Here is a 26,580-nt window from a genome sequence, read left to right on the forward strand (position 1 = left end):
TTTGGTTTTCTTCTTTCCTTTTTTTAATTAGACTGACCAGTACTTTGTCTATTTTATTTGTTTTTTCAAAGTACCAGCTTCTAGTCTTATTTATTAAAACAATAGTTTTGACTTTCAATTTTTATTAATTTCTCCTTTGATTTTTAGGATCTCTTATTTATCTTCATCTGAGGATTTTTAATTTGTTCACTTTCTCGCTTTTTAATTTGCATGCCCATTTCATTGACCTCTGCCTTCTCTAGTTTGTTAATATATGAACTCAAGGAGATAAATTTCACCTGAGTTCTGCTTTGGCTGCATCCCAAATGTTTTGAAAGGATATCTCATCATTGTCATTTTCTTCAATGAAATTATTGATTGTTTCTATGATTTATTCTTTAACTAACCGGTTTTGGAGAATGGTATGGTTTAATTTCCAATTAATTTTTGATTTATCTCTCCATGTACCCTTACCAATTGTTATTTTTATTGCATTGTGATCTGAGGTTGCATTTATTATTTATGCACTTTTACACTTGTTTGCAATGTTTTTGTGCCCTAATACATTGTCAATTTTTTGTGAATGTACCATGTGCTGCTGAAAAGGTTTATTCCTTTTTGTCTCTATTTATTTTTCTCCACATATCTACTAACTCTAATTTTGCTAAGATTTCATTCACTTCTCTTACCTTTCTTATTTATTTTTTGGTTTGATTTATCTAGTTTGGATAGAGAAATGTTCAGGTCTCCCACTAGTATAGTTTTTCTATCTATTTCATCTTTGAGTTCCACTAGTTTCTCCTTTAGAAATTTAGATGCTATGACATTTGGTGCATACATGTTCAGTTCTGATATTTTCTCATTGTCATTATCAGGATGTAATTACCTTCCATATTTTTTTTAACTAGATTTATTTTTACTCTGGCTTTGTCAGATATCATGATTATGACTCCTGCCTTCTTTTTATCAGTTGATTCCCAATAGATTTGGCTCCTTCCTCTTACTTTCACTCTATGTGTATCTACCTTCCTCATGTGTGCTACTTGTAGACAGCACATGGTAGGGTTTTGTATTCAAATCCACTATGTTATTTGCTTGCATTTTATGGGTGAGTTCATTCCATTCACATTCAGAGTTATGATTACTAAGTGTGTGTTACTCCCAGCATTTTGATTTCTACTCTTGGTCCTGCCTTTTCTTCTTTCACTATTTCCTTCTACACCATGTTGTTTTAATCAGTCCCCCTAGTTCCCACCCTTATTTTACTTCCCTTTCTACCCCCTCCCTTCTTATTCTCCTTATTTTCCCTGCAGTCTTTCTAAAACTACCCCCCCACCCTCTCTTGAACTGCTTCCCTTCCCACCAGTTCGTTTGTTACCCTTCTACTCCCCTATAGGGTGCAAATCTAATATCTGTCCCAATTGATTGAATTGTCCTTCCCTCTTTGGGTCAATTTCAATACACGTCAGAGTTGAGTATTTCCTATCTCCATCCTCTTTACCCTTCCAGTGTATTGATATTCTCCCCCCTCCTGTCATGAGCTTCTTTGTGACATATAAATTTACCCCCTTCAGTTTCTTTTCCCATTTCTTTTAGTATTAAACTCTCCTTTTAGCTCTTGTTGTATATATTTATATATGTATATATATACATATGCATATGCATTTATGAATACATATATCTATATACTTATTTATGTCTTGTCATCTCATCTTATACAGTTTATCACTGTTCCCTCTAAGTGTAATTCTCCTAGCTGCCCAGGTGATAATAACAATTTTTAAGAGTTACCAATGACCTCTTTTCTTATAGGGATACATAACATTTTAACTTCTTGAGTCTTAAAAAAAAAAAAAAAGAGTCTTTGTGTTGTTTTGTTATTCTTTTTTCCATCCTTTTTAATCACCTTTTGATGATTCTCTTGAGTTCTGTGCTTGGGAATCAAATTTTCTGTTCAGGTCTTGTCTTTTCTTTACAAATTCTAGGAATTCTTTTATTTTGTTGAATGACCATACTTTCCCCTCTAAGAATATAGTCAATTTTTCTGGGAAGTTGATTCTTGGTTGTAGATCTAGTTCCCTTGCTTTCCGGAATATCATATTCCATGCCTTTTGGTCCTTCAGTGTAGATGCAGCCAGATCCTGTGTTATCCTCACTGTGGTTCCATGGTATCTGATAGCTTGTATTATCTTTTCTCTGGTCTGATAGTTCTTGAATTTGGCTATAACATTCCTGGGTGTTGTCAGTTGGGGATTGAGTACAGGAGATGATCTGTGGATTCGTTCAGTCTCCACTTTTCCCTCTTGTTCTAGAATATCGGAGCAGTTTTCTTGAATAATTTCATGTAGTATTATGTCCAGGCTTTTCCTTTTGTCATGGTTTTTGGGTAGACCAATGATTCTTAAATTGTCTCCCCTCGAACGAATTTCTAAATCCTCTGTCTTGTGAATGATATGCTTCATATTTTCCTCATTTTTTTCATTCTTTTGGTTTTGTTTTAGTGTCCTGCTGCCTTATGAGGTCACTTAATTCTGGTTGTTGTATTCTGGTTCTTAAAGTCTGGATTTCATCTCCGGCTTTTTGGTTATCTTTCTCCTTTTGGTCTGATTTTCTTTGGAGGTCATCTTTGATTCTCTTTACCTCATCTCTCATCTCCTTTGCCTCATCTTTTATCTCCTTTGTCTCATTTTCAAGCTGGTTGATTTTAGCTTTCAAGACAATTTTCTGTTTCCAGATGACTTATCTTGGTTTTTAAGTTTTTTCCCCAATTGTCTTCAGCCTGTCTTTAATTGTGAACTGTCTTTGAAAATCCTGAAATAATATAACACTCAATATCCCAAATAGTAACAGGATCAGCTCAAATTTTGTTTCAAGAAGTGTGCAGAGTCTAACATCATGTCAAAAGTTGGAAGAATGAAGAAAAGAAAAAAAAAGAATACCACCACAAAGTTATTATGGGAATAAGGATGTTCAAGACACAAACCATTTGAGAATAACTTCAAAATATATACACAAGCAGGGGCAATGAGGTAGTACAATCTGGAGTCAGGAGGATCTGGGTTCAAATCTGATCCCAGAAACTTCCTAGCAGTGTGACCCTGGGCAAGTCACTTAATCCCAATTGACTAGTCCTTACCACTCCTGCTTTGGAATCTTTATTTAGCATCACGTCTAAGACCGAAGGGTGAGTTAAAAAAGAAATAAATCCATAAACCCACAGCTTAGGCACAAGTTCACCTACATTTTCTGGGAGAGCTGAAGTGGTAAAAATATTTTTATAAGTAAGAGTGCTAGGAAAAAAATATTAAAAAGGAAATGAGAAAAAAAAAGAAAAAAGAATTGGAAGGGGAATTAATAATTTGGCCAAAGAGGCACAAAACTTGCTCAACAAAAACCCTGAAAATTAGAATGGGCCAAACTTCTACCCATGACTCTATGAGACAACAAGAAATATTAAGACAAAATAAAAAAGACTGAGAAAATTGAAAAAAACATAGGATATCTCATAGCCAAAAATAAGACTTAGAAAAGACTAAAAAATGGGATATTACATTCCAAGAAATCTTTTGGAGAGTCCAGAAGGCAGGCCACCAAGTAATAAATCTTTATAAGCAACACAAGGAACTGAATGGTGTAGTATATGAGTGTAAGGAGTTATCATTGATTTTTTTTGTTATTATTTTTTTGAAACATTGTTTTATTTCCAAACATTATTCATTGGAAACAAAGATCATTTTCTTTTCTTCCCTCCCCTCCCCCCCCCATAGCTGACGCACAATTTCACTGGGTATCACATGTGTTCTTGATTTGAACCCATTTCCATGTTGTTGGTATCTGCATTAGAGTGTTCATTTAGAGTCTCTCCTCAGTCATATCCCCTCCACCCCTGCAATCAAGCAGTAGCTTTTCATCAGTGTTTTTACTCCCATAATTTATCCTCTGATTGTGGATAGTGTTTCCTAGATCCCTGCAGATTGTTCAGGGACATTGCATTGACACCAATGGAGAAGTCCATTACCTTCGATTGTACCACAGTGTGTCAGTCTCTGTGTATGATGCTTTCCTGGTTCTGCTCCTCTCACTCTGCATCACTTCCTGGAGGTCGTTCCAGTCTCCATGGAATTCCTCCACTTTATTATTCCTTTGAGCACAATAGTATTTCATCACCAACATACATCCCAATTTGTTCAGCCATTCTCCAATTGAAGGGCATCCCCTCATTTTCCAATTTTTGACCACCACAAAGAGCGCAGCTATGAATATTCTTGTACAAGTCTTTTTCCTTATTATCTCTTTGGGGTACATATCATTGATTTTTTTAAGTACTGAATTTGAAGAATATATTTACATGGAGGGAATTATTTGATTTGTTAGATATATGCATGCAGTTTTCAGATGAAATCAAAATTATGAATAATCATATGAAAAAGTGTTCTAAATCCCTCCTGATTAGAGAAATCCAAATCAAAACTCTTTAGGTATGTGAAGAGTAAATTAACTCCCCTGCCCATTCTTAGATTTAATCACCAAAATGGTAAACACCCCATTCACATAGTGACCCATGTGTACAATAGTGGGTGACGAATCAAAATCAAACTGACTGCCCCCTGGGCCATTCTAAGCAAAGCTTCAACTGTAATTGGTAGACATAAAAGTGGAGGCACAGGAAGTGACACAAAAGAAATTGTCTTTAAAAGGGAGTTACAACTTCCTAGGAGGACTTTGACTTCTTCCGGAGTTCTGAGTTCGAGTTGGAGGTTTGTGAAGAATCTGCTGACTGAACCTGAGGCCCTGTACTTGGTGAGACTGTCCTTGAATCTCTCCCTTTGGACTGACACGTGGTGTGTGAAAAGAGCTAACTCCTTTCCTGGATTTTCTGAAAAGACTAGCCTTAGGAGGGACCTATAGTCTTGAGAAAGGCTCCCTGCAACCCCAAGTCCTTAACTACAAGGGCTGAGGCCCCTCCAGCTAAGGACTAACTCTCCCCTGCTGAGATTGAGCCGGGGCCAGAGTACAATACTTAGTGCTTAGGCTAGATAGCTTACCCTATCCTCTCTCTGACCTCTTACTTCACTCTTCTATATTTTGTAAATAAATTATTACATCAGTCTCTTTGGAATTTCATAAACTTCCTGGTGACCCTATTCATAAATAATCCAGTCCAAAGTTTTATAACAAAACCCTCTTTAACCTCCTTACACCTAGTAGATTGGCTAATATGACAGTAAAGGAAAATAATAAAATGTTAAGGGGATGTGGCAAAACTGGAATACTAATGCATTGCTGGTGGAGTTGTAAATTGATTCAACCATAATGGAAGTCATTATGACTGACCTGACACCCAGCTCTCACTTGTGGCTCCTAGTAGCTGCTAGCATGTGGCAGCGGCCACACCCTGGGCAAAGGCTTCGACAGGCCGGCTAAACCTTGTGAGAGTAGCCATTGGGTCGTAGACCCCTGGTGAACCAGGGCTTTGCTCACCTAGCATGTGAAGACTGCTTTGGCTGAACAAATGGAAGAAACCAATAAGAAGGTTCAAAGGCTGAGATGGCAATGCAGCAAAGCACTGTGGAGTGCTTAGGGCATATTGGAGCACAAAAGACAACATGGCCATCCAATGCAGCTGAGGAAGTCTCCAGGTGTAACAATTTTTCATGCCATTGGACCCAGGCTTCCAACGCTGAGAGAGTGGGACTGTCTCTGTGCATCGACTTTTCCACTTAAATCTCCTTCATGCACAAGTGTCTTTGTGCACACTCATCTACATCACAGATGAAAGCGCACAAAGACAATTGTCATCCTCGGTTACCGAGAGACTACTACTATATATATATAATGGAAGTCAGTTTGGAATCATGTCCAAAGGTTATCAAAAGAATGCATTCCCTTTGATCCAGGAGTATCACTACTGGGTTTGTATCCCAGAGGTAAAAAAAAAAATGGGAAAGGTTCTGTTTGTACAAAAACTTTTATAGCTGTGCTTGTGGTAGTGGCAAAAAATTGGAAAATGAGATGTCTCTCAATTGGGAAATGGCTGAAGAAATTGTGGTATATGAAGGTGATGGAATACTATTATGCTATAAGGAATGATGATCTAGAGGATTTCTATATGAACTGGGAGAACCTCAATGAACTGATGCAGAGTGAAATGAATAGAACCAGAAGATTATACACAGTAACTGAACCATTGTGGGATGATCAAATGTAACTGACTTTGCTACTAACAGCAATACAATAATCCAGGACAATTCTGAGGAACTTTTGAGAACGAATGTTATCCACATTGAGAAAAAGAACTGTGGGGGTAGAAATCCAGAAGAAAACATTTTTTATCACTCGCTTATATGGGTTTTTGTTTTAAAAGATTACTTTATTACAAAAATGAATAATATGGAAATAAATTTTGAATGATAATACACGTATAACCCAGTAAAATTACTTGTCAACTCCATGAGGGGTTGATAACAACCCCATCATGGAGAGATAATAACAAGAACCATGTAACTATGGAAAAAAAAATAATTTAAAAAATTTAAACAAAACAAACAAAAAAATGACATGTGTATGTATGTGTCCAAAAGCCTCAGGATGATCTTATTCATCATAGAGCTAAATGAAATAACTTGAGGGGGTAGAGGGGGAACAGTTGAGCCTTAAAATAAAGCTACAAATAAAATCTTATGGGTTAAAATATTGAAGAAGATAAAACACAAACATTATCTGAAATAAAATGAAATACTAAATATGAAAGCTATGCTATTTTGTGTAAATTAGAAATAATTTTGACTTTTTAAATCATTCATTACTTTATTCACCAGACATTTCCTCTTCACATAGTTTCTCCTCAACTCAATGATTTCAAAGCATTTAAAACATAAACTTTTGATTTTAATATTTGGAACATATAAGATGAAGATAGCTTTAAAATTAAGTTATCCTATAACAGGTATGAAGTGATATTATTATGAGATAAACATTAGTTGAAGTTTATTTGAAAAAGTAGAAGTTAAACTAGAAGTTATACTGGTGGGTTGTATACCAACTGTTCACAACATAATAACTGAAGAATTAGCAGATCAAATATTACGTTCTACATATTCTAAAAAGCTTTTCTCTCTACCTATAACATTATTGATGAAAGATAATGTCTAACATCTAAGGAAGATTTTTCTTTTGGAATATTTTAAATATTTAATTTTCTAACCTATGCTAAATAGCTTCTTGTATACAGCAAACACATAGAGGAGTTGCCAAATACATCTACAGTCTTACCTGATTATTGTTCAGAAAGGAAAAAAAATAATAGTTAAACACTTAAGACTAATATGGGATTTGGGCGCTATGACTATAGTTACAAATGGCAAGAAGTTAAGATGTGCAAAGAGCATCAGTTTGAGGATGAACAATGTTATATTAAAAGAGAAAAGCATTAAGATGAAACTAAAATCACAGCAGCATCTGGCCAAACATGGACCACGTTTGACAAATTCCACGAAAAAATCCCTTTACCAGAAGAATGGAGGATGTAAAAAGAGAGTCTACATGTTTCAATGCAAGTACCAAATGCCCAAGGCCAAAAGACTTTGTACTTTTTATCTTTTTCACTCAACACATCTACAAGATAATTAATACTGACTATATTTTTAGTACCAGTGTGAATTCTTAATGTTTTGGAGCTTGCCATCTTGTGTGAATTTTAAGTGATAACAGATGTTACAACCGCAACAAATGCATACCATTTTCAAAATAAAATACAGTAGTACTTCATTATATTCACATTGCCCACAGAGCACCAATGTAATTACAATCTTAAAATTACGTAGTCCAGGATTATCTAATAGTCTAAGTGGAAAATGGATATGAAATACTGTGTCCAGAGAACTCAATTAGTCTCTAAATGTTAGTCTGGGAAATTAAATAGTAATAGTTTAAAAAAAGGGGAGGGGGGGCAAATTTGAACCCTTAAAATTTAAGGAAAAACATCTGAGAACAACAAATAAAAATAATCTGTTATATTAAAAGTCAGTAAGGTAAGATTTAACATGACTCAAGCTGGTCAACATGCCAATACTATCATAGAATTTATTAATTTCAAACAACTGGTCAGGACAATAAAAGTGAATAGTCCAAGAGACTACCTGAATGGTACATCTAGTCAGTCTGTAGAGATACAGTCAAGGAGGTCTTTAACATAATTGTTGAACACAGGCTGATTTATAAAGCCCAGTACAACTACAAACTTACATTCATGTAAACCATTTAAAAAACATTATCTCTATTGCATTTTTATGTCAACCTGTTTGCCAGGTAATGAGTTTGCCAGAGGACACATTTTACTTTACAAAACACTTGCCAAACCTTTGTCATAATTAATATTCAGAAATAGAACAAACCATGGAAAGTAAAAAAATGCATATACTATTTTTTATTATTGTTGTTAGCTGGATGAAAACAAATGATAAATTGCTAAAAGAATTTTTAACAATAGAAAAAGATTTTTCTGTAAGTTACAATTTTGATTAAACAATACTGTTGTATTATATTCTTGCACCAAATGCAAAAAGCAAAGTTAAACAATTAAAAATCAAGAAAACAATGTCCAAATAATGTCTCACATATTTTTACTCATATTTTAAATTTCAGACTAGGGAATGGGTAATAAGAGGGGAAAAACCCAACAGGTACACTGTAATAATAGTCTTTATGACCTCCAATTATAATGTTTTCTTAAAAACTTTAGGGTATTGAATCCCTCATTGTAGATTATGTATCATCTCCTCCTTTGCTATGAGATGTGTGGTTTTGTTAACTAAAGACATCAATGAGTTCAGTTTCTGACTCCAGTCATTTAGCAAGTTATTTGGGTCCTTTGGTCTCTGGAAGTTGATAATTCCTGCCAACCTATCTACTTTAGCAAAGATGGTCTTATTGACTACTAAGTTTGAAAGAAATGCTTCTGATTCCTACAAAGAAAAAAGCAAATAATTAGTTCAAATATGTAAATAAATAAAACTCAACAAAAACAATTTACAAATTGACACAGATAAGTATAGAGGATTCATCACACTAATAAGCAAATGCTGAAATCCTAAAATAGTATTTTAAATATGAATGTAGATAACTCCTGTTCTTACGAATGAACATTTTAAGGACTTATAATTCATATAGTTTAACCTCCAGTCAAACACAGGTAATCTTTTTATAATACCTCTTCCTATGAGATGGCCATCTATTATTTGTTTATATATTTTGGATGATTATTACTTCATGAAGCAACTCATTTCACTGCTTGTCAGTCCAAATTTAAAGAAAAAATATTTTTTTCCTTTCTATTGGGTTCAAATGTTTCTTTTCATAACTACCCTTTGGCAGTTTTAGTACTGCCCTCTGGGGGTGGGGGTGGGAATATAATCTTGCTTTCTACATGATAGCTCTTCAAATATTTGAAAATAGTTATGGTCTTGTCCCCCCAAACACACAATCATATTCTCCTTGGGGCTGGCAGAAAATATTCTTAGTTCCTTTGACTGTTCTCAAGATAAGTCTCCAGTTGCTTCACTATACTAGTTGCCTTGTTCCACATACTTTTTTGATGACAATTAACATTCCTCTTAAAATGTGATGCTTTGAACTGGATATATATTACTCTCTATATGGCTCAATATATAAATATTAGTTACCTTTCACCCTTCTTGATTTTCTAGCAATGTAACTCATAATCAAATGAGTTTTTTGAAAAGACCCCCCCCTCCACCCAAGGGATTTACTGATGGAAGTGATGACATTTTGGGGGAACATTTGGTGAGAAAAAAGTATAACTAGATTGTTAGTAATTAACTTTTTAAATAGCCACTTAATTATCCACTCATATTCATTCATTGTCAACTAAAACCCTTGGGTTGTTTTGACATAATTGATAGTAACCTAGACTTTTCACAGGCTATACTTGTGCAATTAATTTTATTAGCCTAAATCAGAGGTGTCAAATGAGGTTCACATGATTTGCAAAATACTTGAGTGTAGGTACCCTAAATTATATTAAAATATAATTGGAAAATGTTTTAAAAAAATAAATAAGATACAATTAATATGGTGTTTCTTAAGTCAATATGTAGCCTATAAGAATCTCTGCATGGTTTAATAGCCTGCAATTATATTTGAGTTTGACAATACTGATTTCAATCATTAATAAAATTTTAACAATTTTTGTCTTTATTTCAACCTGAAAGAATAAGTTCTTAGATGAAGTACATTAACACATGAATGTCATATTATTTATACCATTCATCTATTATAGTTAACTTGATAAGTATAATTCATATTTCTAAACCAGCTTAACTTTCAAGTCCCTCAATACTTTCAAACACACTATGCCTAAATGGCCAGCCAATTTAAATACTATAAAAATAGCTACAGAAGACATTATAACATTCAGGTTAATCTCTGGCTACAAGTCATCTCAGAAAGTTTTCCCTAACTCAAATGAAATATATAAAAGGTCAAATTTTCACTTAAATTTAAATTTCATTAGTTTGAAACTTAAATTTTATTGGATGTTATTTATAAGTGTACAGTAAGAGAAAACACCTGAAGTCAGACTTGGCTGTCAATCCTGGCTCTGGCATTTATGACCTGATATGACCTCCCATAAATCAGTTTCCTCATTTGTAAAGTGAAGGTATTGAACTGGATAATACCTAAGATATCTAGCCAATAAATCTGTGATCCTATGATTTTAAATGAAAATAGGAATTACCTAAATGGGAATAAGTACTTACATCAACAGAAAGATCCAGAAGTTGAGCCATCCTTTTCATTGTTATCCTGGTATAATACTTAGCCATTATCCTAATATTCTGAGGCCAAAGCAGGAGAGAGGAAAGAAAAGAAATCAGTTTTTCAGGTAAACTGGATAAAAAATAATTAAGCTATACCACTAATATAATGAGTAAAAACCAACTTAATCATGAGGAAACTTTAAACCACTTAAAATATTATATTTTAAAAATTGAATTAAGTAATAATGTTATTTTAAGCTCTGTTTTAAACATATATTCAAACAAAACAACAATTTTATTCTAGGGGGAAAAGTCCTTTAAGTCTAACACAATAAAACCAACTAATAAAATTCAAACTGCAAAAACCAACATATCTAAGTGTTATTTATAAGTCATTGTATTTAACTTCAAATACATCTCCTTGTCAACTTATATCTATCAACCAAGAAGTAGAAAAAATGAATCTTTTTACAAATAGCAGGAATCTGAAAATGAATTATGGTCCTCAAAATGTTAATTGAAGAATTATACATTGACATCCAAATACTGATTTTAAATGGACATAACTTTCTCCTTGGAAAAACTCCAAATTATAGTGAGATCCCAATTACTTGAGGCTGGAATTCTGATGATATGATGTCTTTCATGATAGCAATGATCACACAAATGTGTTTGTACCAACACTAAGATGAATGACTCATAATGTCTGACCTTGACCAGATGAAATGGGATGAACTGGTTTCTCCACCTTAATTTGCTTTTTAGTTTGTCAGTTTAGTGCTAAATTTTGTGCAATACACAGGTGTTTCATTGCTCCTTTATTGTGTTTTTGATTCTCCAATTTAAGAATAGACATGTAAAGCTATAACTTTGCAAGTACACTACAACTGTACTCAATTGGTTGAGCAAGTCAAGAGTTTAAAGGATCATTTGAGTCTTCAATGAAACTAGTATAGTTGCACCATATCATCTGAGAAAAGTGGGGTCCAGAACATAAAACACCACAATGAACTGACAAACCTCTGATATAAGAGTCTAATTAATCCTCAGAAAAGAAGTAAAGACGTTCATGGGAACCAGGCAGCAGAAGAGTCATTACTGATTACTTTATAATGAAGTGTAAACTTCCTAAAGATGAAAGACTATCCAAAAGACTGCTTGTTATGGGTAAGACAGTGAAAGGCTGAACTAATTAAGATCAGAGAAAAATGTGTCTTTTACTGATTACTTTTCTCATTCAAGGCTATAAATATTGAAACCATTGTTGGATGAAGTAGAAAAGTGAATCTGTAAGATCTCGGTATATCTTCATAAGACTATAAAACATATACCTCAAACAATGTTTTAAGCATTTCTTAGTGTGACAGAAAATTATTATCATTTAGGGAATAATAAACTCTGAAAGATATAGTGAGGAGCAGAACTGCTCTAAAATAACAGAAAATTTCTAAACAGGGAATAAATATTTTTACATGACCTTGCACCATGACATGTGACACATATGATTAAGAAATTTATCCAAGAGATAAGAGATAAACATGCTTCACTGATGTGAGAACCCACCTGGCTTAAAACCCATGGGCTGTAATGAAAACTATATTTGGAAAATAGGTTTGTTCAAAGATATGCTAATATGTAAAGTGATAAAAGTATGGTTTCATGATAGAAGAAAAATCAAAGACAGTGCTACAGAAAAAGAAAAGGATGAAGCAATAAACTATTTCAAAAAGTTTTTAAAAGGTGTACAAAAATTTATAAAGTTTACTGTTCAAGTGAATGTTTTTGTTCCAATTAATTTGCATACCACTGTGCTTTTATTGTCGTTGACAATAAAAGTTTCCTTTCCCATTTATTTTCTTGTTACACTTCATACAATTTTAGGGTTTTTTTTGAAGGTTACATAATTATTTCCCCCCATCACTATTTTTAGTGACCAAGTGATAAATTTCAAAAAAATTCATTAAGGAAATTATATTAAGGAAATTAATCTTTGAACTGAAGATAAAAAAATGTATATAGTTACTTAGTATCCTTTGAGGCAAAAAATATGTATGTAAATCAGAATGATAAAGGGACAAATAAAAATGATACAAAACACTGAAGATGGAAAATGAGAAATGGAGAAAAGACTCATACAAAAATGAGCCTGATGAAATAATTCAATTTGTAGCAGCACAAAGGAGATCAAAGTTTTTTAAAAGATATTATGCTTCTAACTGACTGTGAAAAAGAGTCCATGACCTGCACCTGAAATCTATATCTAGATTTATCTACTTATACCTATATCTATCTCTCCAAAAATTCATTCTTAGGAATTATGCCTTTATTTAAAATTATGTAGATTAAGAGATTCTGAATTTTGAAGAGCAGAAAATACAAAAGAAATATAAAAAATATAATATATAAGATATTAAAATGTTGAGATTAATATAAGTATGCTCTTATTTAATAGAAGTAAAGGCATTGCCATCCAATAAAACACTTCTCAAACTCAAAAAATAAAAATATTTCAGCTGGAACTAAGAGAACAGAAGATGATCTAATGAGACTCATTTTCTCTAAGACCACGCCAAAAAAATTACAACCCATTGGGTAAGAATTAAAAGTCACTATTTATTATATAAGATGAAAAAACCTGCCATGCACTTACATGTTCCACAACTCTGTTTTTCAAGTCTTTCCATCGTTTTTCACCTTCCTCTGTGTAACCAAAAACATCTGTTGCAGGACTCTCAAGAGAACCTTCTCTTAATTCCTTTCCATAATCCTCAACTAGTGTGGTCCAACGCATCAATTCCATAGTAGTAAAAAGCTTTAAAAGATCTCTGTTGATAGTTTACAGAAAAAAAAAATTATTTATTTTAACAGGTCTTTAGACATATGTATTTCATCATATCACAAACTCATTAAAAGTATTACTTGAAAAATTTCCAACTAGTTAAATAAAAGTTCTTAGAGTACTCTTAAAAGTTATTGATTGGGTACAGGGCAGCGAGGTGGCTCAGTGGAATGAAAGCCAGGCCTAGAGATGGGAGGTCCTAGGTTCAAATCTGGCCTCAGACCCTTCCTAACTGTGTGACCCTGAGCAAGTCACTTAACCTCCACTGCCTAGCCCTTATCACTCTTCTGCCTACAGTATTGATTCTAAAATAGAAAGTAAGAATTTTGGTTTTTTTTTTTAAGTTGTTGATAGAGCAAGCTAGGTGGCTCAGTGGATAGAGAGCCTGTCCTGAGACCAAAGGTCTTAAGTTCAAATATGACCTCAGACATTTCTTAGCAAAGTGACCCTGGACAAGTCACTTAACCCCAACTGCATAGCCCTTACCACTGAAGAGAACTTAGGGCTTGGAATCAATTTCTAAGACAGAAGGGTCAGGGCCAAAAATAACCAACCGGTTATCAATTAATAGAATCCAATGAAGTAGCCTATCTTTTTACATTAATCTCTTATCATGACATTCAAACATTTTATTATCTGCTTATTAACACTGGGTAAATAAATATAAAATATAAATATGTAATGGTTCTATTTTCTAAACCACTTAAATATTTTCAACATATTTAGAGAAATGTGTAAAACTGCTATTTTAGCATATACAAATTCTATCTTTTTAAAAACTATAATACAATTGTGATGGAATATTACTGTACTATAAGGAATTAAGACATTAATTAAGCATTTGGAGAAACATGGGAACATAAGTATGAATTGAAGCAGAGAATGATGCAAAATCAAGAAAACATTACTCCAGGGGGCAGCTGGGAAGCTCAGTGGATTTAGAGTCAGACCTAGAGACAGGAGGTCCTAGGTTCAAATCTGGCTTCAGACACTTCCCATCTGTGTGATCCTGGACAAGTCACTTGACCCCCATTGTCTAGCCCTTACCACTCTTCTGCCTTGGAACCAATACACAGTATTGATTCCAAGATGGAAGGTAAGGGTTTAAACAACAACAACAACCAAAAAAACAAACAAACAATACTCCATACCATGAATACAATGTCAAGGAAAACTACATCAAAAGGTGGCTAAATAGCAAACATTCTTGACCCAGGAAAAGAAAGAACACAATACATTCTTTCTCTTGATAAATGGGTAGGAGAACTACAGGTATGGAAGGCAGCATATACTGTCAGCTGTGGCTGATTTGTCACTTGGTTCTATTAAATGTATTTCTTGTTATGAGAAAGTGTTCAAGAAGGGAGCAGGGGAGGGGGTGAGCTGGGTAGCTCAGTGGATTGAGTCGGGCCCAGAGATGGAAGGTCTTATCTGGTCTCACACTTCCTAGCTGTTTGAGCCTGGGGAAGTCACTTGACTCCCACTGCGTAGGCCTTACCACTCTTCTGCCTTGGAACCAATACCCAGTATTGATTCTAAGATGGAAGGGAAGATTTAAAAAAAAAAGTAGGGGGAGGAGGGTGAGAAAAAAAAGGGAAGATAATCATGAAATGACTGATTTAAAAAAACATATAGAAAAGGAAAATAAAAACAAAAACAAACAAAAATGTTGTTCCACTAAATAGTCTGTGTTAAGACATAGTATGTTGTTATAAAATATACTTACTTATACTTGGGAATTTCTTCTAACTTTTTGTCACTGCTTATTCGGTGAACCAAATCTGACTGTTCGTTGTCAAAGGGGGAGAGAATAACATAAAGAACTACACTCTTCAGAGCCTAGAAAAAGTAATTGTACAAGTTTATAGTTATATTGTGGCCATAAGTTAAAAACTCAATAATTTATAACTCCATATTATAATGTAAGTCAAATGACCTCATGACTTACTAAGTAGGAACTGAAATTTTCAAATGCATTTAGAGGTTATTGTAACTCTTTAGTCCTTACAAAGTTTTTTCACATGAAATTTAATACTTAGTTTGAAGAAGGTATTATTTAGCTTGCTTTTCCTAGCAGTAGCTGTCTATAATAGATTTTGTGGTTTACTACTGAGTTTAAGCCAGGATCCAATTGATATACTTTAGAAAAGTGAAGAAAAGTTTCTGTAAAAAAATAACTCCATAAAAAATGTTCTTGGGGATACATACAATTTAAGAATATTTTAAAAGAGAATTTTAAAGAAATTAATTCTACACAAATGGACAAGTTGATGAAAGTTGTACTAAAAATTACGTCACTATATGTGTGTATAAAATAATAAATTTATTTCTTTAAAAGTGTTTCCTAATGGGAAATATGTACTTACTATCTTGGGGTGGGGAGGGAGGGGAGAGATATATATCACAAATGTAAAAAAAAATGATTAGTTAAAATGTCTTCTAAATAAAATAAAGATTCTAATTTTTCCAACATATAGCAATATAATGTCATGTAATATTCTTACTTGCTGCCACTTTTCACTTTCAGCCTGGATACAAGGAGTATCGTATATAGCTCTGTAGTGTTTACAGATGGACAAATAGGAACCTTCATGTTGATCCAGTTGAATCATTAAATTATAATATTTCAACTTTAACTTCTGGAAAAAAAACCATTATGAATTAGATTTCATGGGCAAAGTTAAGAATGTGAGTAAGGGTAAGGAAAAATTAACTTACTTCTGTATTTTCTTCTTGAAAGAATTTGGTGTTGATTTTTTTGCTGATGATCTGAGTACGAATGTAATCCTTCACAGCTAGACAAAGCCTCATTTGCTCCAAGATAAATTCCACTCTCTCTTTCTTTTCCATTGACCCATAGGTTTCCACCTAGGCGAATAAATAAATTTCCAGATAAATCTGTAACTACTTGGTTATGTTTTTAAAAGATAACTACTTGATGTTTTTAAAAATAACCTTCTTCACCCAATAACATTTAGGGAGAAGCTCCTCAAATACATGAAAGTGTGTTGGGCACTGTATAAAATTGCTATTGCCATTTACAATCCAAAACATAAAAACAAGATGCCATTTACATAATGTATATATACAGCTCTCCAGACAACTGAATTCCTATGATTCACAGAGCATTTGTTTTTGTTAAGCTGTTTTAGTCATGACCAACAATTTGTGACACCTTTAGGGGTTTTCTTGAAAGAGATACTAAGGTAATTTGCCATTCAGCTCATTTCACAGAAAAGGAAATTGAAGCAAACAGGGTTAAGTGACTTGGCCCAGGGTCACACAGCAAGAAAGGTGCCTGAGGCCAATTCTGAACTCAGGTCTTCCTGATTCCAGGCTTGATTATATCACTTAGCTGACCTTCAAAAGGCATACTGCATTTTAGAAGTCTTATTCAAGCAACATTATTAGCATAATGGAATTTTCAAAATTATCAGAATTATAAATGACTTTTAAAAACCTCTACTTTGGCCATATGGTCTGTGTGAATGGCAGAACTAATAACTTTATGTGTATCTGCTCTCTGTTCAAAACTATTTAATTAAATTCTAAATTTTAAAAAGGTACCATGGGGGCAGCTGGGTAGTTCAGTGGATTAAGAGCCAGGCCTAGAGATGGGAGGTCCCAGGTTCAAATCTGACCTCAGACACTTCCCAACTGTGTGACCCTGGGCAAATCACTTAACCCCCATTGTCTAGACCTTACCATTCTTTTGCCTTGGAATCAATACATAGTATGGATTTGAAGACAGAAGGTAAGGGTTTAAAAGAAAGATACCATACATAAAGTTATCCCAAGATAAATGAGACCCAGTCCATCAAGGTCTTTAAAAGCACTGTGTTAATGAAATACAACATCACAGAACCACACAACAAAAAAAGGAAAAGTACCTATAGCTAGATTCCTTGACATTTTGAGGCTTCCTACCACATATGAAATTTAACCAAATTTACCCAATTTTAGAATAAAGGTAGAGTACCAAGTTATACTTGTTAAAATTAAACTAAAATTTTAAATGTGGATTCCAGAGAAAGAACAAACCATTACCTCTGTCACTTAAATCATCTATAACACTTAGGTAGAATTAAAATGTTCAAGTAATTGCAGAACTAAGGTTAATTTTATTACATTTGAGGTCTCTTCAAAATTGCTTGACAGCTAGAATTTGGTTGAAGTGTAATTGCTGCTACTTGATTAAATTTCACATCGTATTGCAAATCAATCTTATTCTTGGTAGCTGAGAAAAGAGGCTAACACTTTAACATAGGCTACTTTTAATAAGAAAACACCAATTTTTGCAGGTGAAGATTTATGCACTCTAAGATATAACTCATTACCTGAAGCTCTTGCAAAATGGATGCTGCCTCTTTGACTTCACCACTTTGTTCTTTGATTGTTGCTAGTGTTTTAGTCAATCGAGCCCGTTCAATTTCCACATATATCTAGAAATACAAGGAACATTTGCTGAAAAAAAAAGAAAAAGAAAAAAGAAATCTTCCCACGGAAACGTGCTAAAACTAAAATGCTTGAGTTAGCCCATTATCCAAAATGAGTGTGATAAACTTCAACTTGACGATAAAATCATCTTATTAGGTATATCTCTTCTTTTAAAGTAACTATTAAAAAATGTTTAAAAGAATGCACCATAATGAATACTTTCCAAAGTCTTACATTTTCATTAAATACAAAAATTTTGATTGTTTACAAATACCACTTTTTGCTTCAATACCTGTTTCAATGGATCTGAGAATCTTAATGTTGATATTTTCTGCATTGGAAGAGATTTCAAATGGATTTATGTCTTCTTATTTGAAATAATTTTTGACTATGTTCTCCTATTGGAGTTACCTGATGTGCTGGAGACCTTCTTCTATGTTGTATAGTACATGGACTCTTCATCTGTTATCTCTTGCTATCATGAAATTATTGGCACACCACCTTTTCTAATCATATTTCCTCTATAATATATCCTTATGCCACTTCTTGTATGTAGGTCATCACTAGAAATATACTTTATCATACTGGAGCCCACTGCCGGCCTCTCCACTGCCCATTAGATCACTGTATTTTTTTTACTTTTTAGAGACTGTAGTATTCTGGGGTGTACAATCATACTCCATCACTGAAAAGCTGAATCATAAAGTTGAGTTTTAATTTGGGATTTTGAAAAAAAAAAACAAACCTACTTAGCTATTAGTTTTTAAATCAATGATCCTGCTAATAGACACAGATCGCCAATAGGCATAGATCCCAAATGGACTAAAGATAAAAGTAAAAGCTTCACATATACCAAAACATTCAAAGTTGAAATACTTGTGGTAGGGAAAAAAGTGACAATACAATGAATGGTCAGAGTGGTGAATCGTCAAACAAATTATAGAATATGAACTATAAGAATAAGTTTGAGGAATCTAAAGAAAGCATAGTATAATAATTAAAATAATAATATTTCTAGGAGACATAACAGACAGAATGCTAAAACAACATAAAAGAATGTCTAAAAAAAGGTGAACATGAAAACTAAAAAAAAAAAGCTGAATTCACTGCTATTACCAAGCTTGATCCTAGGAAATATATGAACAAACATACTTCTATCTTAGTAGAGACGGAAGGATTATGGGGTAGAATGTTACACACGCTCTTTTGTTAGTTGGCTTTAACTGATTTTGTTTGTTTCAATAGGGCAGGTCAGCTTAAAAAAAGGCATAAATAAAAATAAATAAATAAAAATAAAAATCAACAAAGATAGGTTTTTGTGGGGGGGAGCATTATGGGATCATGAGTGTAACAGCACCACACAATTTCCAAAAAACAATCCAAATTGCTCTCTTCATAAAGGCAATCAGATGGCACAGTGTAGTCAGACCTGAGTTCAAACCCAATCTTACACACTACTAGTTATGTGACTCAAGGCAAGGCACTTAACCTATTTATTTCAGTTTCTTCAACTAAAAATGGGGATAATAACAGCATCGATCTCCCAGGGTGTTGTGAGGATCAAATGAAATATTTGTAAGGCACTTAACAGTGACTGGCATGTAGGAGAAGCTTAATAAAAGCTTGTTTCCTCTCTTCTTCACTTTTCCTCTTCTTACAATTCATTTTCTGGTTAAAACTCATTAGGTGATCTTCAATGTACCTATCCTAGACATATCTTCTTAAGTACTAACTCAATGGAATGCCAACACAGTTTAGACAATATTAATTTTTTTATCCTTCTAATTTTCCCGGTATGGATTGTTCTGCCAAAAGTCTAATGATCCTTTCAATTACTAATTGAATCAAAATTATTAAAAGCATAGAAAAACTTGTTTGATACTACAAGGGTCTGGAATCTCACCAATGAGGATATCTGTATTCTTCTAATCAATATCATGGTTGGAATAGATAGCCTATTAGATCCCTTTCAGATTTAAATCTAGACTGTTTCCTCTATTCCTCAATAGTTGCAATTTGTGAGGCTTTAAATTTGTTTTTTAAAAACCTTACCTTCCGTCTTGGAAGCAATACTAAGTATCTATACTGCTCCAAAAGAGCAGTGAGAAGTAAGGAACTGGGTCAAATGACTTGTCCAGGGTTACAAAGGTAGGAAATATCTGAGGCCACATTTGAACTCAGGTCCTCCTGACTCTAGGCCTGGATCTCTATTCTCTGAACTATGGAGCTGCCTTGCCTTAAGGCTTACAAAGTGTTTTACACACATTACTTAATTTGTTCAAGAAATCTGTCACTTCGTAGCAATTTAAAAAGTTATCCAGGCAAGCCCTCGGATATATAGTCTACCACTGGGCCTGTATTTTCAACAAATGAAATATTTGTAAAGTGCTTAACATAGTGTCTGGCTCCTAATAGGTATTTAATGCTTGTTCCCTTCCTCTTCCCCGATTACTTGAATCTTTTCCAATTGGGAAAAATCTGCCAGAGTCTGCGGTCCACTGACAAAGCCTGTCAGTCTCACTTTCATTCTTGGTATTCCTTTTTTAAACCTTACCTTCTGTCTTGGAATCAACATTGTATATTGGTTCCAAGGCAGAAGAGTGGTAAGGGCTACGCAACAGGGGGTTAAGTGACTAGCTAGGAAGTGTCTAAAACCAGATTTGAACCCAGGACCTCCTGTCTCTGGGCCTGGCTCTCAATCCACTGAGCTACCCAGCTGCCCCCAATTCTTGGTATTCTTAAAAGAAATGGCTCAATGAAAAAAAAAAAACATGCCATGTTATGATACAAATGACAGAAAGCTGGGAGGGATAGCTAACATGCTTGATGAAAGTTAGTATCCTGAAAGATTTTGACAGTATACAGCACCAGGCTGAATTAACTAAAATTAATAAAATTCTACAGAGATAAATTTGATGCATGTACATTTATGCCTCAAAAATCTACTTCATAAATACAAGATAAAGTAACTATTGTTAGACAATAATCTGTCTGAAAATGATTTGAATTTTGTAAAGAGACTGCAAGTTCCATGCATCAACAACATCATGGTAGTTAAAATAAAAAACCCAAACCCTAATGTAATCTTGGGTTAAAACTAATTAATAGCAGATTAGTTTCTAGGAGTAAAGAGGTGATAATGCCTTTGTCTTCTGACTGGTCAGACTATATCTGGACTATTGTAATTTGGAAAGGTTGATAAATTTCTGAGCATCTTGAAGGTAGCAAACAGGATAGTGAAGGACCTTGAATTTATGTCATGTGAGGATTGGTTAAAGACACTAGTAATGTTTAATCTAGAGAAGAAAAGATGAAAGGGGATACAACAGCCACTATTAAGTACTTGAAGAGCTACTAAGTAGATAAAATAATTATATTTGTTCTGTTTGGCCCTAAAGGGCAAAACCAGGAATAATAAGTGGAAGCTGAAAGGTGTAAAATTAAACTCTGCTTTCCAAAAAAACAAACAGAATTATTCTGAAGCAGCATAAGCTGCATTTGAAGTCCTGGGATGAAGACACCATTATGTCTTCACATAAGAATTAAAAAAACATTTATTGGCTGCCCTATTGTTGGTATTTAGTGGTAATTTTTTTCCTGATATTGGTTGGTTTAAATGACTAACTAGGCCCCTTCAAACTCTAATTCCGTACAACACATTTGGAACCCCAGTATTACAATCCAAAAATACTCAAATCTAGTTTGTATTTAGTATTCTATTATAGTTAAGAAACAGCTTTATACCATATATCATATATAGCTCATGGATCTAGAGTATACACTGTAAACAAATATTACTAAAGGTTTGATTTTTCAAATGAACCTTAAAATGTACTTGTAATTTAAAACAGCCTAGATGATTAATTTTTAATGACAGCTTAAATCATGGGTTTTCTTTTCTCTTAAACTCTTCCCTTCCATTGTAGAATCAATATGTGTATTGGTTTTAAGGCAGAATAGTAAGAGCTAGAAAATGGGGGTTAAGTGACTTGTCCAGGGTCACATAGCTAGTAAGTGTCTAAGGACAGGGTTGAACCCAGGACCTCCTGTCTCCAGGCCTAGTTCTCAATCCACTGAGCCATCTAGCTACCCCTAAATTATACGTTCTTAACCTAGGGACTATGATTTTTTAAAGAATTAAATATTTTGATAACTCTATTTCTACATTTCAAAATAATTAGTTTCTTTCTACGAAGAGGTTCATAGGTTTCCCCAAATAGCCAAAGGAATCCATGACTCCAAAAAATGGGTTAGGTGATCCCATGGGTTAGGTGAAAATATATAAAATTTAAGGCTATAAAAAGTAATTTTAAAATTTAATTAACAGAAAAAAATCCCATAAGAACAATCTAAAAAGAAATTGCCTAACAACATTAATCATTTTATACCTGTTCCTTGTAGAGAAGCACAAAGATCAAGATAAAAGAACACCAACAGTTTTTTTTTTTAAACATCAATTAGCCAAGTGCATCAGCAGGGATGACTAAAACCTTTAATCTTCACTTTAATATTCCCATCTATAAAGATGGTATCACATCCAGAATTTTGCATATAAAAGTTCCCCAACTATAGTCAAGACATTAGAGATCATTATTATTTGCCATATATCAGTTTATGCCACCACTTTACCTTTCCTTCTGTCACCATTCGAAGAGTGTCAATTAATCGAAGTTTGATAGGAAGATCTGTGATTTCCTCAACATAAATGCAGCACTGCTGAACCATTTTTGCAACTGCCTATATAAAATGATAAAGTTTATGTAATTAAAATTAAATCAAAATAAAGGAAAGATAGCTTTGTTTAGCTTATTAAAGTATCATAATATAGTAAAAATCTGAATCTGAAAGAGACTTCGAAAGTGCTCCAGGTCTGAAAGTAGCCAAGAACACACACAGGTCCAGCCCAAGCAGCATATAGCAACTCTCAAGTACTTAGCCAAAAAATACAGTTGAGAAAAACCAGAGACCTAAAGATTATATAGCTAATGCTTTGATTAGAATGCTAAGGAAAAAAAATTTAACTATTCATAAAAATTGTGATTTATGTTATAAATTATTTTATATTATAACATTCTGATTAATTTATATTTATAAACTATATCATGGTTACACAACACATGTGTTGTGAGTATGGATAAGGGGAGTCAACGATGAGACAGAAGATCTATAGTCTCAGGAGGGAAAGGAGAGAAGCCCAAGAGCTATCTGAATATACCTCAAGAGTCTTTCAATGTATTATTACCATGATGATTAAAGATAGTAACAAAAGATTTTAGAGCTAGAGAAAGACTTATGGGTTATTATTATTATTTATTGTTAATAAAGACCAATAGAAGTCAAATATAGCTTGCTTAAAATGGTAGAGCTGGAATTCAAACCCAGGACTTTTGAATTCAAATCCAGGGTTCCACAACACCATACTTCATGCCATCACAATGTTCACAATGATGACATTAAGTCATCAAGAAAATATTAAATTGTATTCAGTTTAAGACTAGGTTATATTCAGGATAGCAGAAACATAAACACAATAATACTTAGCACTGAATTTTATTCTTATCAGACCTTTAATGCCACTGGTAAAAGGTACTGCCAGTAATGAAACTCTCTTTACAGATATATGTTACAGAGTTATTACTAAGAGTACTGAGAAGTTAAATGACTCAGGGTGACAACAGTACATTTTAAATAGCTATTTAAAAATTTTTCTCAACATGGTGCACAGCAACAGTATAATGTTAAGATGATCAGCTGTGAAAGATTTAGCTACTGTGATCAAGACAATGATCCAAGAAAATTCCAAAGGACACATGAGATAACTGATGAACTCAGAGTACAGACTGAATTAATACTAAGTATCAGTTACAAGGAAGAAAAGCTGTAAGAGATAGACAACTGAGGTTAAGAGACCCGGATCTCACAGCTAGAAAGTATCTGAGGCCAGATTGGATCAGGTCCTCCTGTCTCTAGGCGTGGCTTTCTATCCCCTGAGTCACCTAGCTGCCACTGAAGCATACTTTTTAAACTTGATTTTTCTTGTTTTATTATGTTTTCTTTTGCAACATAGCTAGTATGGAAATGTTTTGCATGACTTCATACATGTACAATAGATTTCTTATTGCTTGCCTTCTCAAGAGGTAGGAGAGTGGTGTGAAGGAGAGAGAAATTTGAAACTTAAAACATTTTTTTAAAGAATTTTAAAACTTTTTACATGTAACCAGGAAATATTTAACAAAATAAAAATATATTTTAAAAATTTTTACTCAAAAAAAAGGCAGATTCTTCATTTTCTTTCAAAACAAATTTTTCTTTCATTCTCTAGTGACTAGAGCAAGAGATTTACATGAATCCTGTACTTTTACTTTTAGTTCCAATATTAATATTTTAAATGCTTGATAATAAAATTTTTATAGAGGGAATTTTGAAAAGGATATGTTTTTAACAGCTATGAAAAAAGCACAAGATGAAAAATATAAAAATGGATACACTTCCAAGAAGATTGCTCAAAATTTGAATTTACATAATATTTAAATAGCACTCTTGAGTTTACATAAAGCTTTTAAAAATAACTTTCATAGGTGTGAAATACAAAAATCTATTTTGAAATACAAAAATCTACATAGGAGGAAACTGAGGTTCAGAGATATAAACTGAGTTGCCCATGATCTTTGAAGAGAGAGACTAAGACTTAAACCCAAGTCTTTTGATTTCCAGTTCAAGTCTCTCTTGAGAATATCTTCCATGCTGCTTCTCTCAGAGATTAGGAGGCAGATATATAAAGATGCAATGAGACAGTCCTACAGTTATCTTAAATTCAACATGTTTAAAATTGGATTCATTTTCTTTTCTCCTAAGCATTACTCTCTTCCTAATTTTCCTATTTCTGTCAAGACCAACACTACTCTAGTCACCCAGGCTCACAATCTAGGTATATTTTTCAACTCCTCTCTCTCCCCCCATATTCACATAACTAACAAAGCCTGATTATATCTTCATAACATCTCCTCTACATACCCCACTGCTACCACCCTGGTGCAGGTTCTCATCACCTCATATTTGGCCAACTACAAGAGTCTTCAGATTGGTCTCCTAGACTCAAGTCTCTTGTCATTTCCAGTTCATCCTCCATTCAATTTTTAAATTGGTATTCCCTTGTCAATCCTTTTTCAATAAATTCCAGTGATTTCCTATCACTTTCAGGATCAAATGTAACATCTTTCTCTGGTTGGTGTTCAAAACTCATCAGAACCTAACTTCCTTCTTAGTCCTACCACCTTTCCAGTCTTCTTGGGACAGTAGGCTCACTACTATTCCTTATACAAGACACTCCATTTCCCCACTTTGTCCATTCTTACCAGCTAATGTATTTCATGTCTACAATTCCCTCCCTACATCTCTTCTTTCTGCCTTTCTTTGAAGTCAGCTAAACTCCCCCACTTTGCCCAATCCCTCTTAATGCTAGTGCCCTCCCAATGAAATTACCTCCAATTAATCCTGTACCTATTTTATTTATAAATAATTATTCTTATGGTGTCTTCTCTATTAGACTATGAGTTTCTTGGAAACAGATCTTTCAACTTTCTTTCTATCCCCAACCCTCAGCACAGTGCCTGGGACATCGGAAGTGCTTAATAAATTCTTGACTTGTCCCAGGCCTCAAAGAGTTCATAATCTAATAGGGAGTGAAAAGAAGTATACATGAATTACAATTAATAAAAATAGGCTATGATAACTATAAAGGAGAATACCAAAGTGCTATGAGAAATAGGAGTAGGGGAAGATTCAGAAGATGTAAATTTGGGTGGATAGTTCACTTTAGGCACATATAACAGTATAAAAAAAGGCATGTAAATTGAAGACAGAATAAGAATGGAAGGTGATGAGTCACTCAGTTTGGCCAGACTTATATAAATTAGAACCATACTGGAGAAGGCCTTGAATATCAGGCTACAGGGTTTATCCTTGATTAGGGAAGCAAGAGATGAGTAATTGGAAGAATGGCTAACAGGATTTCCTTGAGATACAATTAAAAAGACTGGATTTTACTGTTTGTCTAAAGGCAATTGTGTTATGGGACACATGGTCACCTTGTCTAGCAGAATATGATGAACATTTGTCAAAAGTCCAAGAAAATCATTAGTGCAGTGTATTGATTCAGAATCTGGAACCTTAGAGACTACATTTCCCACAATCACCCTTTCTTTTTCCTGTTTGTGCATCTCCTTCCATGGAGGGAATTTTGAGTTTATTTCTCCGCCCATGCAATCTCTCTAGGCTTGTACTAGCGGGAAGGAGGGACCATTTCGGGTGCTTGCTGGAGTTTTTTAAATTCCTCTTTGCTCTAAGTAGATTTTAATAAATAATATTAAAATAATACTTGGAGTATTGAATATTAATTTTAATCTTTACAGCAGCTTATATACCAACAGTACCTGCAGATGATGAAGAGTTAGAAATTCCATGAAGAACTCTTTATGATCTTAAATCAACATATACTTTCCTAATTGATTGCAAAGGTAGGTATAGGGGAGAATGGAAAAGATACAT

General features: G+C 33.7%; 1 protein-coding gene across 2 annotated transcripts in view; it reads right to left on the bottom strand.

Annotated features, from left to right (window-relative positions):
• Positions 1 to 6,766: 6,766 nt before the first annotated feature.
• Positions 6,767 to 26,580, bottom strand: part of PSMD12 (proteasome 26S subunit, non-ATPase 12) — a 132,627-nt gene continuing 112,813 nt past the window's right edge. For both annotated transcript variants that reach the window (XM_056817272.1, XM_001370342.5), the window contains 8 exons: positions 22,663 to 22,770; positions 17,934 to 18,038; positions 16,315 to 16,464; positions 16,101 to 16,235; positions 15,323 to 15,435; positions 13,408 to 13,582; positions 10,758 to 10,835; positions 6,767 to 8,942 (listed from right to left, as the gene is read on the bottom strand). In XM_056817272.1, the coding sequence (XP_056673250.1) occupies positions 8,733 to 8,942; positions 10,758 to 10,835; positions 13,408 to 13,582; positions 15,323 to 15,435; positions 16,101 to 16,235; positions 16,315 to 16,464; positions 17,934 to 18,038; positions 22,663 to 22,770 (1,074 nt within the window). In that variant the 3' untranslated portion in view covers positions 6,767 to 8,732. The remainder of the gene's footprint in view (positions 8,943 to 10,757; positions 10,836 to 13,407; positions 13,583 to 15,322; positions 15,436 to 16,100; positions 16,236 to 16,314; positions 16,465 to 17,933; positions 18,039 to 22,662; positions 22,771 to 26,580) is intronic.

The sequence above is a fragment of the Monodelphis domestica genome, chromosome 2 (genome assembly GCF_027887165.1).
Source record: "Monodelphis domestica isolate mMonDom1 chromosome 2, mMonDom1.pri, whole genome shotgun sequence".
NCBI lineage: Eukaryota > Metazoa > Chordata > Mammalia > Didelphimorphia > Didelphidae > Monodelphis > Monodelphis domestica.